This window comes from Eulemur rufifrons, chromosome 12 (assembly GCF_041146395.1).
Source record: "Eulemur rufifrons isolate Redbay chromosome 12, OSU_ERuf_1, whole genome shotgun sequence".
In the NCBI taxonomy this organism is placed as follows: domain Eukaryota; kingdom Metazoa; phylum Chordata; class Mammalia; order Primates; family Lemuridae; genus Eulemur; species Eulemur rufifrons.
Genome location: NC_090994.1, coordinates 10,997,267 through 11,012,528, shown reverse-complemented (window position 1 = coordinate 11,012,528; position 15,262 = coordinate 10,997,267). Strand labels below are relative to the sequence as shown.

Sequence of the window (15,262 nt, the reverse complement as noted above, 5' to 3'; positions counted from 1 at the left end):
ACCCCCTTTGCTCATAGGAAATAATGTGAAGCTTGGAAACCTATAGATTTTAAGATTGAAAAGAGCCTCTCAAACTCAACTATTACCCCCAAATCTCCACTTCTTAGTAACAATTTAAAAACATACCGTAAGTTGGAGATTGGCCTTTTCATAAAAATGTATGTGGGTACCTGCAGGAGTATGAACAGTATTTACCGGACGTTCACAATGCTAGAAGGATCCTTACAATAACCTTTTTTTTGAGACAGAGTCTCGCTAAGTCTTCCTGGGTGGAGTGCCGTGGCATCATTGTAGCTCACTGCAACCTCAAACTCCTGGGCTCAAGCGATCCTCTTGCCTCAGCCTTCCAACCTTATGATAAGCTTTTAATTAAGCATTATAAACACGGAAAACACAAGAACTTGAAGACATAACCCAAGAGACTTTCTAAAGGTTTGGTTTCATTTTTAAAAAAATCAATTTTCTCTAGAGAAAAGAAACCAGAAACAGATGTAACTGACATGGCGGAGGGGCAAAGAAATAAATTTTCAAAGTCAGAAGCATTGTGGAAACATGGAGAGGAAAATGTAAGTGAAAGCAAAAGCAGTATTTCTGAGTTATCAGAAAATATACCTTTGCATATTGAAGTGGGAAAATGAATGGAAAAAGATGAAATCAGAAACAGTTCTCGGTGTCTTTGAATATGAAAGCACAAGGATTTAATCAAAACACCAGCAGAGATCATTGCAGGATGGCAGAAAGGAGGAGACTGCCGCATGGTAGGGAAAGCTGTGCTTCCTCTGCAGGTGCTAAATAGTGCAAATTAACTACTATACGAATTCCTCCTGTATTAATGTTTTGCTCAGAATGCAGAAAGCGACTTCCAGAAAAAGCTATTTCTCTTTTCAAAGCTAGGAAAAAGTGACACGGAAGAAAAATGGCTTTCCTTTAGCAGGCCTCTAATTTAATCAAGGCCAACACTTAAGGCTTGGGTGGAAGGTGGGAAGAGATGGAAGGAAAACAAACACTGGCAAGAGAGGGGAAGAAAGGTTTGCAAAGACTGTGGAAGGCTTAGTACGCACCAGAAGTTTTAAGGGCAAAATGTGAGTCACCAAAGAAAAGTGCAATTTGTTGATTCCCAGTGAAAGACCCCTTGGCTTTCTACCTCCATAACTTCCTTTTGGGGGAAAAAAACCCACAAAAACAGCTAGCTGTGCTTGTTTCATTATTTTAGTCCTTATGTATACACACTTTAGAAGGTTGAATAAAAACAAATAGAGGCAGTGATAGCCTTTATATTTTTAAAAGGTTGGCAGGAAGTATTCTGTGACTTGTTTGTATACATGCATACCTTTCAAAATAAAAAGGCACATACAATCCTGTTTAAAGGCTTATAAATAAATTAGGTTGAAAGGAAGATAAGTGGGGGAGAGAGAGAGAGTAATGCTAATAAAAAAGGATTTTTCCTTTATGTGGAATTGCTATAAAAAATCAGTTATGATTCTGTGACATTAGAGCAGGAAAAAAATCAGTTTTGATATGGCTGCAATTTTTAGACAGACACCAGGGAGATGCCAATATGATCACAGCACCTCTCCACACAAGCTATGATTGTACTGATGCTATCATCTAACAAGAGCAGGGTACAAAGTCCACTAAAAATGGTCAGAGAGATAAGTCCTATGGGGCCATATAAAGGCAGAGTGGTATACTTTTATGGAAGGCCACATTCCCTGGTTTATATGAGTAAAGTTGGAGTTTTAAAAAGTTTAGAAATATGAAAATAACTCTTTAGACTTCTGCATGTAATTCTACTCGGTTCTGACAGCTAAAGAGAAGGTGGGACACAAATCACACCACAAAACTGCGCTAGTCCTTTTTAAAAATAATAATTCTGCATGCTAAGTGTTCATAAACTTTTTGACATCCCTGCTATTTTTCTACTTAGATCTAGAAAAATTTCACTTTATACTGCAGTGGCCTGAACAGCCCAGTGTAGACAACACACACACGGATTGCATTCACGGGATAGGGCTGCACCCCTCCCCTCTCCACTTGGGCATTTAAGCTGTTACTCACACGTGGAGTCCCTTCTACTGTGTCTCTATAGCACCCATCAGAACTGCCTGTCAAAAGACAACAAAATGCCACCATGTCAAGTGTGGTTTCCCCGATACTCCCCAGCTGGAAGCCATTTCTCATTATTCTGAAATCCCACAGCATTTTATATGTAATTCTATATTTAAGCAGAATTCTAAAGACGCTGGTCCCCCTAAGATTCTTATCTCATGATTGTTTAATCAAATGTTCATCTCGTAGTTGCTGCTGGGAAGGGACTTGGCAGATGGAATTAAGGTCACTGGTGAACTGACTTTAATATGGGGAGATTATTCTAGATTATCTGTGTGTGCCCAATGTAATCATAAAAGCCCCTCAAAGCATACGAAAAAGGCAGAACAGTCAGTAGAGGCAACAGAAGAGGAAGGCAGGTGGCGCAGGGCAGGTCAGAGGGCTCTGAGAGTGAGGAGGAGGACTCGAACCACTCTTGCTGGCTTTCAAAATGGAGGAAGGGAACCATAAACCAAGGAATAGGCGTGACCTATGGAAGCCGAGAATGACCCCTGGCCGACAACCATGAAGAAAATGGGGACCTCAGTCCTAATACCACATGGAACTAACTTCTGCCAACAGCCTGAATGAACACTAAATGGATTCACCCTCTCAATCTCCAGAAAGAAACACATCCCTGCCTGAACTTTGAATGCGTACTGTGAAATCCAGAGCAGAACCAGTGAAACCAATCCAAATCTCTAACCTACAGAACAATGAGATAATAAATGGGTGTTGTTTCAAGCCACGAAATTTGTGGTAATTTGCTACAATAACAATAGAAAACTAATACTAATACTCTTTACTAATACTAAAACTAATACTCTTTTGTATTTTATCCTATTTAATAGCGCAAATCTCAGTGGGCATCAAAATCACCTGAGGAGCTTCTTAAAAACACAATGGGCCCCTATTCCAATAGATTTGAAACTGATGAGGGAGGAGGAGGAGCAGGGAGAAGATACCAAGTTTCTGTTTATATCTCCCCAAGTAATATTTTCCCCAACATGTATTAATATCAGCATCACCCCAGAAAGTTCCTGCATGCCCATTCCCAGGAAATTCCCATCCTCACGTCCACGAATCAAACAATTGTTGTAATTTTATTTCTATCATACATTAGTTTTGACTATCCTAGAACTTCATATAACAAAACCATACAGTGCATATTCTTGTGTGAAGCTGCTTTCATTCATAATATTTTGTGTCTCAGTAGTCCTTTCTTTTCCATTGTTTAGTATTCTATTATACTGTATGGGTATACTACAGCTTGTTCACCCATTCACCTGTTGATGGACATTTGGGTTGTTTCCAGTTTGGGGTTATTACAAATAAAGCTACTATGATTATTCTTGTAACATAAGCTATTCCATCTCTTGAATTGCTGGATCACAGGTAAGTATGTTCAATTTTACCAGAAAGTGCCATAGCTATCTCCAAGATGTTTGTACCATTTTAGTAGTTTTCAATCTCAGTGAGAATAGTTCAGCCTCTGACTTTTTCTCCCCTTGCTCCTAATGATTTTATGTGTAGCCAGAATTGAAAACTACTAGATTAAAAACTCCTTTAAGGCAGGATTCATGTCTTACTCATCTCTGCTTCTGCCAATATATTAAATATTTGTTTAGCACAACCTTTACCAAATCAAGAACTCAGAACTCATGAACCCTAATAAATTGTATCTTGAAACAGCTTCTGACTTTTGCCAAACATGGCAAATCCATTAAATATGCCTTCTATAATTAATCACATTTAGTGTGTAATTTTGAGCAAAGTATTTCATAATTTGCGTAATTGCTCAATACCTGTTCTCTACCAAATTCTGAGCTCCATGAGGGCATGGCCTATTGTTGGTCTTTTTAAGGGCTGTACCCCTGAATCCAGCCGCAGGGCCTGGCAGACAGCGGGGCCTCAATGAATAAACAATGTGCTCTGAGGAAAGAAAAACCCTTCCTCCCAAGTTTTTTGTTTATTTTAATTAAAACAATAATGTACAGGTCTGCATTCTGGGAGAGTTCTAATCTATATCTCTTAATACACTGGTGAACAAAGATCCCTCTGGGAATCTGATTAATGGTATAGACCACTCCCCCCGCCCCCGGCACAAAAAAAAGATAAAATTATGTATATATTCACACACATAAACAATTCAGCGTACAAAATCAAGTTGTTCACAAAGAGTCACTGCCACCGTGATTTATATAAAACTGCGACCATTTCTTCAAGTATCTAGTTTGTCCTAGGAATTACACTAGGCGTGAGGGATACTGAGATCAAGAAACAGTCTCTATCTTTAGGAATAAAGGCGGGGAGGAGGTCAAACACAAGTATATGCAACATCATCACCTAATCAAAATTAGTATGTTGTCAAAATCTCTAACTCTTTCAAAGATTTCTTCTTTGCCTAAGTTCATATGACTAACAACCTGAAATGCTTCATGATAATATTTTGGGCACACATGATTACCTTCCATTTATGTTTCTGGGAGTGAAAGAAAGCAAATGAGGAAAAAAAGGAAGAAGTACCTGTCTTGCATTCTCAAGGAATAACTGCTTCTGATTGCTTCTAAAACTAAGTAACCCCATTGAAATGGCCTGCACCAAGAGCATGTACTGACTTTCCTTTGTGGTCTTTTGCAAATGGCAGTGGTGCCCAAATGAATAGGGTAGTTCATTTTTTCTGGGGAAAAGTGTGAAGACATCAGAATTCTTCCCAACAGATGGTCTGGGGCGACGATGGGGGAGAACTACAAGAATGTATGCCTCCATTCGACCAGACGGCGCGCTGCAGAGAGGAAGGTTCATGTACCTGCAGCATCCATGAAACACTTCCTTGCAAGACCTGGATAAATGTGGCTTCTGGTGTTTCTGAGACAATAACATTTCAGCATAAAAACTATGCTGCTATGTGTGGAAAGTTTAAGAGACGCGTATATTTTATAACGACTAAAACAAATAAAACCTTTCAAAATAAAAAATCCAACACTGACAGGGAACAGAGTTCAAGAATGGTTTTGGATGGAGAAATGAATTATCCTGTATTAGTGAATTTTCTGACTGAAGCTGATTTCTTTAAATGCCAAAATCTTTAGAAAATAGTTTTGTTGGCAATCTTTTCAAATCTATTTCACACTCCCTGTCTCCTTAATCAAACTAAGTAAACATAATGTAACATTTTTGATGACTCATTAAGTACGTCCATTACTTTGCTGTGACACAGCCGTTCTCTGAGAAGCCACTGACTCCACAGTTCTGCGCCTGTCTCTGCTCAGAGCTCCGGCTGTTCCGTCTGGCGACCTCGCGCCCCTTTAAGGTTTCCTTTTCTCTTCATCTTTTATCAAATCACTTCTTGCTACCGACCACAGATCTGCCTAACAGCACTCCTTCCAACTTCATCAATGCATGGCCAAACTGGGAAATAATTGTTTCTTTATAATAATTTCAACTTAAAAATTTAAGTAATAACCTAAATGCCTGTGTTCTACTAAATCTGTTTTAGAAAAATTAACTGGATGTGGTTATCACCTTGTCCATGAAGAGCAGGCTCAGAGATGGTCAGCAGCGGGTGCCCAGGCCAGGGGATGATGGTTTTAAAAGCAGTTGTTTGTGTATTTACAGTCACCCTTGTGTACTCGGTCAGTTGTATAGGATATACCAGGGAAAGGGATTTGGCCAAAAATTTTGAAGTAAAAACTAATCATGGTTATTACTAAAAATAGGATCTAAAGGAGGGTCTGAGTAAAATTTGTTAAGTTACACAGACTCTGTAACATCCATTTATTCTGGCTGTTCAAAGTTATTTTTACTTTTATTTTTTGCTTGTTTTCAACTTTTTGACTCTTTTTCAAACAACTGACCTTGACCTAAATCAAGCATTACTACAAGCACAAAACAAATTGTTTTCCTTTATGGCTGTGGTCCCCACCCCCGAGGCCGAGGACTGGTAGGGGCCACGGCCTGGTAGGAACCGGGCTGCTAGGCAGGAGGTGAGTGGCAGGAAAGGAAACGAAGCTTCATCTGTATTTACAGCTCATCCCCACGGCTCACGTCACTGCCTTTCCCATCCGTGGAAAAATTGTCTTCCATGAAACCGGTCCCTGGTGCCAAAAAGGTTGGAGACTGCTGCTTTATGGGATGTTTTTGCTATATATGTATGAATGCCTCTAAAGTAAAATTTCCTTCCCTGTATCCTTAACAGATAGTTAAACATCATATTCAGGATAGAATATTTGCTATCAGAGTTCATTTACCCTTGGACTGGAGGCCTGTTGAAAGAGGCACATCACTGGCAAGGAAGCCCCTTGTCCCCTTCTGGAATATCTGGAAATTTTTATCAATAGTACATGTTCATGGTTGAGTGACAGGAGCAGGGATCTCGATGGACTGCATTATGTTGTTTTAAAAATACTTCAAACATACAGACATTCAAAATTCTATGGGTGCATCTGAATATGAAATCCCGTAGCACTTCATGATCAAATTGAAAATAAAATCTGGGACTCATTAATATTCTATTACAGTCCCCTTAACGACTACTACCACCCCCACTCAAACTTTTTTCTTTCTTTTTTTTGGTTAAAAATCTGTTTGTACTCTTTAAGCAGCATCTGTTCTGTTAAAACGTTGTCACAGACTTCTTTTTGGTAGATTTTTTTTTTTTAAGCATGAACATGATTTGTGGATCTTCAGCTACTTCAAAGTATTACTCTCATTATCATCACCATTTCTCATTCAAGGTCTGAACCACTCCAAAAGCAGCATCATTCCTGTGCCCATGCTGGGCACGTGGGTGAAAGGAGAGTATGATTCCAGGCCCCCATGGGGAAGGGAGAAGCAGAAACACACCATGAACCTTTTACCAGAAAACTCAGCTTGATGTACTTTACTGGGGGAAAAAAGCTGCAATATTCCATATTTTACACCAGAGTCGTTAAAGCTTTTCTCTTAAAAAGCTTGCAAACACAGCTTTTCTCTTAAAAGGCTCTCCTAGTTACACCAGGATAAGCATCCAAGCCCCTTTCCTCCATAGATACTGTTGCTACCAGGTTTCCATGACCTTCTCTTGGAGAAATTCACCTACTCTAGGCAACAGTTGATGCTCTTTTTTTAGCCACACTTAAATACCACCCCTAAGTTCCTATTTTCAACTACAGACTCCGAATATAACTCGGATCAAGTATTTTTGAGAATTCACTTCAGGCTTTTCGTTTATAAAAAGTTCAGACCTTTTTCAGACTGAGTCCTGCTCCTTCCTCTCATGTAGTCCTTCGGAATAATCTTTTGAGAATGCTTCTACAACAAAAGCAATTTTCTTGAATTTCAACCTGCACATTTACTAGTTGCATGATTAAGTATATACTTCCTTAAGCCAGTAAATACAATGTGGAAGTTAACTTCAGAGACGTGATTTGGGTTTACAAAGGAAAAAAATGATGTTAAGAACATTCCCAGCACCTAGACTGAAATGATCCTTAAGGATTACTTGTAGAGTTTTTCTGGCTTCTGTTTTGCCACGCAATGTTTTGCTCATGAGAGCTCACATGAGGAAGCTTGAGAACGACAGGAAAACACAGCGAGCAGCTCTGGTCCAGGAAGGGCACAGTGATGGGGAAGAGGTTGAGCACTGGACACAGAGCTCTGGGAGCCTGAACCGAAAATCAGCAAACTGTGGGCACAGGCCAAATACCTTACTTCACAAATGAGGAAACTAAGGCAAAAGAAGTAAAATGTTCACCCTGAGGCTTGACCACTAGTCACGAGCAGCACTAAGACAGGGTAGAGCCCAGTGACTTCTACAACTAGAGCATTCCACCTGGGCACAATGCTACAGCCCCTCAATGCACCTCATCGCGTGTAATCCTAACCGCTCTTGGAGGAAGGTATTATCCCATGTTATACGTGAGAAAACTGGGAACTGAAGTTGCCTGGCCAAATGAAAATATTGGGCTTGCTTTCCAGATCTGACATGGGTCATTTCACACTACCACAAAGTCTTCCACTGCATTCACCCTAACAGATCAAATATTACCAGGGAAGAAAGAAGTCAGGTCTTTCTGCTTTTCTGTTTCTCTTCTACTCCATGCAGGGTAGATCACAAGTGAAACCGGAAAGGACAGAGGGGCAATCAGGAAAAACAATCTGTCAACAGGAACTCTAATAATAAGCTCAAAATAATTCAATACTTAATATATTTCCCTCAATACTGTCACCACTTGCATCTGAGCAAGTGCTACTTCTTGTGTGGACAACTGCAACATTACCATCTCTTCCACTTCTACTCCCACCTCCTCTAAAGAATTCTCTAGAACATCTGCGTAAAAATAAAAATTATAATAGGTTTGTGTTACTTTCTAGCTTTCGATTCTTCAAAATAATCTTCATTGTCTTTTTCTTAATACACCATTGTTTTTAATACGGCTACAGCTATATCTGACCTATTGGCCATTATATTCACTACTTTGAAAAATGACCAAGAGTAGTAAAATTTCACTAAGCCAATTTTTATATGATGCCTAAACCTCTGGTTGAATAAAAAGCAATTGCCTGATTTGTTTTTTGTTTGTTTTAGTGAACTCATTCATTATTTTTGTCATTGAAAGTTTTATTGAGATAATTATAGATTCACATGTAGTTGTAAGAAAGAATAAAGTCCTTGCATTGTTTACTTGTTTTCCTCCAATGACAACATCTGCAAAACTGTAGTATAATATCACAAACCAGAATATTGACATTAACAAAACCTGATCTTATCTTGATTTCCCTAGTTATGTTTGTACTCAATGATAATCATGGAAGCAGAGATGAAAGAGGAGACAGCAAAAATGGGAGCGGGGGGATGAAACAGGGAAGAGAAGACTTCATGTTGCTTAAGGTCAGCCTTTTTGTAGAAAATATAGAAAAGTAGGGCAATTGTCAGTGTTAAATTTCCAATCTTCTCCCTGGCTGAAAGGGTCAAATTAGAGGGGCAGATAGAACTCAGGAAGTGAGCTGGGCCGGCTTTGCTCTCTTTTTAAAAATTGTTTTAGAGTCAGGGTCTCACTCTGTCACCCTGGCTGGAGTGCAGTGGCATGATCACAGCTCACTGTAACCTCGAACTCCTGATCTCAAGTGATCTTCCCGCCTCAGCCTCCCAAGTGGGGGGCGGGGGGCAGGCACGTGCCACCATGTCTAACTTTTTTTATTTTTTTTGTAGGGACAGGGTCTTGCTATGTTGCCAAGGCTTGTTTTGAACTCCTGGGCTCAAGTGATCCTCTGGCCTCAACCTCTCAAAGTGCTGGGATTACAGGTATGAGCACAGCACTCACCCTCCTCTCATCTTTTTTAGAAAAATCCTTACAGCTCTCGTTTACACTTGGTGTACATAGGTCCTTTGTGGAGTTTGAACTTATAAAAAATTGCTTATCTGTAAATCTGTAATAGCTGATTGATTTGGTGGTGGTGTTTGTCCTTCTATACAGCTGTAACTGATTAAAAAGCCTAATGGTTGTGAACCTGCATAGCATAATTTCATATTTCTTAATTATGTTTCTTCCTTGTCTAAGAAAATGGATTAATCTTTATTTAAAACATGTTTTTCTCTGTTGACCTTTTGAGTCTGTTTAAATGCTACCTTCCTGGATATTTCTCCATCATTTTAACAAATCATTTTTCCCTAAGAATACTAAATGAGAAAATTAGATTTAAAACAAAATATATATGCTTTCAGCCAACTAGATATGTTAAGGAATGGATGGAGGTAGTCTATACATTTTTGGAAACTTCTTTTTAGAGAATCTTGCCTAAATTCTGTCCTTTGAGAAAGTAAGGGAAAAACAAACGCATCTGAATAAGAACTTTTAGTGGGATTCTAACCAACAGAATGTGTAACAATTGAATTCGCTGTTATATCTCTTTCCATTAATGGAATGAAACATGCGAATCCTGCCAGGCCAGGCATGCTGATTTACATCTTAACCACCCCTGTTCCTCCGTAACCACACCCTAACACCCACGCGTGTACACACACACACACACACACACACACTCTTCAGCATTAACAAATATAACCCAGTGAAAAACTTTTGGTCTTCCTTTAAGGGAGCACAAGTTAACTTCAAAGTTAATAAATTCCCAAGTAAAGGAGATAGAATAAGCAATTCCTACCAAAAAATTCATTTTTTAAGAACTTTTTTAAAGTCAAACATCTAATGGTAAGCAACAACCTGAAAGGGTGTCACTGTCATTGATTGGCCGAAGTAAGGTCTATTTTACCCAGCTTTTTAATGATTTCCAGCAACACTGCCTTGTAACTGGATGGATTCCTGTACTTTTTGTTTATTTATGCATAATTGGAAAGAGGTGTATTTTCAAACACTCTGTAAATTGTGCTCAGTTTTGTTTTTTAGTGATATCACAAACATTCCAAAAGGCTTGGATTTTTTCATTTGTTTTGTTTCTGTTCTCTCCATCAATAAGATGATATAAAATTTTTTAAGTTAAAGAGATCATTTCACCTAATTCTTTTTCTGTATTCACTTGGTACCTACTGAATTCAATTGCTGCTGTGGAAAAAAATAAAGATCTAACTAGGAATGGAATAAAAAGATTAAGAAGTGCATTATCTGAGCATCCAATGGTAGCTGGCAACAGAAAAGCTGGGAAAGAAAACAATTAGGGGTTCACGTTCCATTGCCAAAATCTTCAGTCTGGATGTCTCCTCAAAATGAGATTATTGTGCAGCCCGTAACTGACCTTCCACCCTACATGTTGCTATGTCATTTTTCAGTATCACCTTTTATTTCCCATTGTTTCTTCCCTTTCATGTAAATACATTTTTAAATGGACACTTTATCTCTAAATATATAAGTAACTGGTGGCCATCACCCAAAGTTCCTGCGTCCTTCCCTGTATGTAATGAGCAAGGGACAATTATCAACTATGAGAGTTCGAAATGGAAACCAGATGAAGATAAAATTGCAGCTTTTCTGTTAAAAACAAGAATAGAGGTTTCTGATGAAACTCAAGAAATAAAAATTAGGGAACTGAAAAGCAAAGGAGAAAAGTGCTGTATTTTGAGCATGAGACAGAATAACAGCCAAGAAAATTATATTTTATTTTTTAATTGACAAAAATTGTATATTTTTATGGTATGCAATGTACTATTTGAGTATATTTATACACTGTGGAATGATTAAAGCTAATTAACACATCCATCACCTCAATACTTACTGTTTTGTCATGAGAACATTTAAAATCTAACCTCCTAGCAATTTTCAAGAATACAATACAATATTATTAACTATAGTCACCATGATGTCCAATAGATCTCCAGAATTTATTCACACTATCTAACTAAAACTTTGTCCCCTTTGATCAACATGCCCCCTCCTCCACCCCCGACCCCTGGTATCCACCATTCTACTCTCTGATTCTATGAGTTCTACTTTTTTAGATTCCACACATAAGTGAGATCACACAGGTAATTTGTCTTTCTGTGCCTAGCTTATTTCATTTAGATAATGTCCTCCAGGTTCATACATGTTGTTGCAAATGACAGAATTTCCTTCTTTTTTAAGACTGAATAGTATTCCATTGTGCATATATATACCCACACTTTATCCATTTGTCAGCTGATGGACACTTAAGTCGATTTCATGTCTGGGCTACTGTGAATTGTCAGAGATTATCCTATAAACAGCTTCAGAAACATGCACATGATAACAAGTGGGTATTAGTCCCTCATGACACCAACTGGAGAATGTCCTCAGGCCAGCAAAGAATCTACAAAAACTGCACCGAGACAAACCTGAAATATCAACATCCCTGGTCTTCATACTTCAGACCTAGGCCTCTCTACCTGGAAAGCAAGTATCTAGCAACCTTTCTTTTTCCCAGGGATATTTAGTCATTTCAAATAATTCACATCTCCATTAATATCCCAGGATTATCTTGGGATCTCAAGAGGTTAAGAACTAGTTTGCTTCCTCAAAGGTTCTTTAAGATTCCAGGACCACTGGAAGACCTAATCCACCTGAGTACCTCCACTCTTGCCATATTCAAAGAGAAAGTTGCTCAAGACCCAAATCAAACATAAAAGGTAAAAATCTGGGAAGAGGGATAGGCCCAGGACAAACAGGCTATTGACAAGGAAAAAAGGAAAATACAGGGTTAACCAAGGTTCATTTTCAGGTCAAAGTCACAGATGGTTCCTTTCAAAGAGCAGAAGATATGTGTCCTTAGCAAGCAGCAGGCTAAATAGAGACAGGTTTTGACTACTGGCACTAATCCCACTTGGTCCTAAAACACTTTAAGCTCAAATACTTTTAGGAAGGGATGGGGTCCCATTCCAGCCCACTTTGGACTAGGTGAAGAACTGCTAAGACTTACATAGCATTCACTACATGCTAAGACTCTAAAGTCTTTATACACACACACACACACACACGCACACAAAAGCTCATTCAATTATTAAAACAACTAGGTGAGATGAGTACTAATAAAATCTCTCATTTTACAAATGAAGAAATTGAGAGACAATATTTAAATGAACTTGCCCACAGTCCCCTGGCTATCTGGCTATGAAGACAGAGGAGCTTATATTATAACTCAGCTAACATAGCTTGCAAGTCTATAATCTCAATCATTGTACTAGATCGTCCTAAAAAGTTCAACATGCAATTGAGAGGTAACCCACATTCTATATTTTCATCTCTCTATTCATGTCCTTGATAGTTTTAATATTTATCAGAGAATCTTAGGAATGTTTCACCAAATCTATCAGAACACAGAACGGAACCTCTCTTTTCCCCTTTTCCACACCATCCCCAACGATGCTTGCAGGCAAACCACATCCAACAGTAGGGAGGGGTGGACCCTATAGAGACATGTGAACAGGGTTACTCAGAAACCTTTAAGATGGTAACAAACTTTGTTTTTATCTGTATGTATGTGAAACATACCAGATGGTTTGGCATATTCTGTTAAATGAATTACTGTCTTGATTTGGTGATGTAGTAAGGAGGGTTATGTATGAGAATGTTTATGGCTAGAAGAGAGGATACTTCAAAGGCCCATCTCAAATATTAACCTCCTCCCAGCCTTCTGCAATATTCTATCACTGGTTGTCTTTTGGTATCAAACTCACTTCACTTTGTATTATAGGTATCTGTAACTTATACTCTAAGGAACTTATGGGGAAACAAATTCTTATTGGACAAAATACTAAAATATCTGTTCAGGTTATTTGAGTAAGCAATGGAAACTGTGGTGGAATTGCAAACTGTAAGAAAGGGCTCAATGTACCTTCTGTCTCTTCAGTGCAGTCTAAGGCAAAATATTAATTAAATTCTTTGAAATAAAGGCTTGAGACAAGTTTCTCATACATTTAAAATATGCTAAGGTCTATTTTTGCTTAACCAGTTCTGTTGAGAAAAAGCAGAATTCACTTTATACTTTTATTTTAATATGGAATAACTTTCCATTTTAAGGGACAAAGAACCCTCCATGTTTCTCAGTAGCTTGTGACCTCTGAGAATAGGTGCCCATTTGGTATTAGCATCTTCTCCAAGTCCCACAACACCTGCTGAACACACAGTGGACCTTTAATACATGTTCCCAAGTACACAACCATAGTGAACAAGACACTTAAGTCCAAATGTTACTTCTGGGCCAAAGAACTCTGAACACACTATAAATCTGAATGTTACTTTTCATCCACAGTAAAGTAAAAGAAAGAAGGTCAATATGCAACAATAAAAGCCTCAGTTCAGTCAATGTAACTTTAAACATATTTTGATATTGAACCTTAGCAGTTTCTTTATATTTTTATGAAGAAACCTAAGAAAGGTCATAATTTTCCCTCCTATCTCATAAAATAAACTGAATGTCATCTATGCCTGTCATTTTGTAGGTGGAGAGAAAGAAGATGGGGTTTCTCAGAACCCTGGAAGATGACACCAAACTTTTGTGTTTGTGTGTATGTGTCTGTGAGGAATACATGTATTTTCTCCAATATTCAGACAGAGATTCCACCCAATCATTTATCTCAGCGGGGAATCCACCGAGAGCATCATAAGAGAAACAGAAAGACAAAGAGGAAAGAACAAAAAGAAATAAAGAGAAACAGGAAGAAAGAGCGGGAAGAAGAAGGGGGGAGGAAAGGGAAGGGAAAAGGAATAGCACATAGAATAGTGAAATGAAACAAAAATGGCTTAAAGAAACCTTTTTTTTTTGTTGAAATTTACAATAAAAACCATTCCTACTGAAATGGCAAACTCTCATCTTGGGTGGGTGAGTGGCTGGGGTTTGTTAGGAAAGAGAATCAATATTTTACTTGACAATTTCCACGCTAAACGCCACTGTCATTCTCAGTGTCATTTCACCATTATCTTCCCACAGTAAATAAAGACTAATACATACTTTCACCCGAGGATTATAAACATGATCTCAATTGTACCACAGCAACAGATCATCTGGCAAAGTCTCAGCAGAGTAAGTCAAAGAACGTATGTTTACCCAAGGTGAACAGTAGTTGGACTGTACATTAACTACACTCGGGTTCAGACAGCTCTATCAAAAATGCTTGAAATCTACCCAATAATTTACCCACAGGCATGCAAGTTACCATAAGCCTACCACCAGAATCTAGAAGTTTCACTATGAAAATTTTCCTGTCAATTTTCTTTTCTGACTTAAGTGATAAAAGCCCCGCAAATCCTTTCTTGGAGCGATACCGTAACTTTCCGTGCAAATACCACTAAACTGAAAAAAGACTTGTTAACACTGCGTAGCTTCAATGGAATATACATAACATATTTATCATGCCACAATCATGCACCTTTTTATCTCTCATTCCCATTTGGAATTATAGTTTCAGAAATGGCAGCATTTGCTCTATAATGAAACAATCTAAAAATATACCTCCTTTACATAGTAAATTGAAACTTACTTTCTGTTGTCATAATTTTTTTTTAATGAGCTGCAAATAAAGTCAGAAAGACTAAGAATGTGATAATAACATATCTTAATGCCTTCGTTTTCCATAATACACACGTCTTTCCAAATCTGGCAGAACTCCATATAGTTTAAAAGTTACATGAAACATAATAAAGGACTTATCTTTCAACTGGTACATTTCCACATTACAGCATGATTCAAATGTGTCACATTTCTAAGTAAATTCACTCAAAAACCTGAT

At 38.2% G+C, this 15,262-nt stretch overlaps 1 protein-coding gene across 7 annotated transcripts in view; it reads right to left on the bottom strand.

Annotated features, from left to right (window-relative positions):
* Window positions 1-15,262, bottom strand: part of PSD3 (pleckstrin and Sec7 domain containing 3) — a 435,489-nt gene that overhangs the window by 171,014 nt on the left and 249,213 nt on the right. For 3 of the 7 annotated variants that reach the window (XM_069484900.1, XM_069484906.1, XM_069484905.1), the window contains one exon: window positions 13,513-13,645. The exons of the other annotated variants lie outside the window; for them this stretch is intronic. In XM_069484900.1, coding sequence (XP_069341001.1) covers window positions 13,577-13,645 — 69 coding nt within the window. In that variant the 3' untranslated portion in view covers window positions 13,513-13,576. Of the gene's footprint in view, window positions 1-13,512; window positions 13,646-15,262 lie in introns of those variants that run through there. 7 annotated transcript variants of the gene reach the window in all.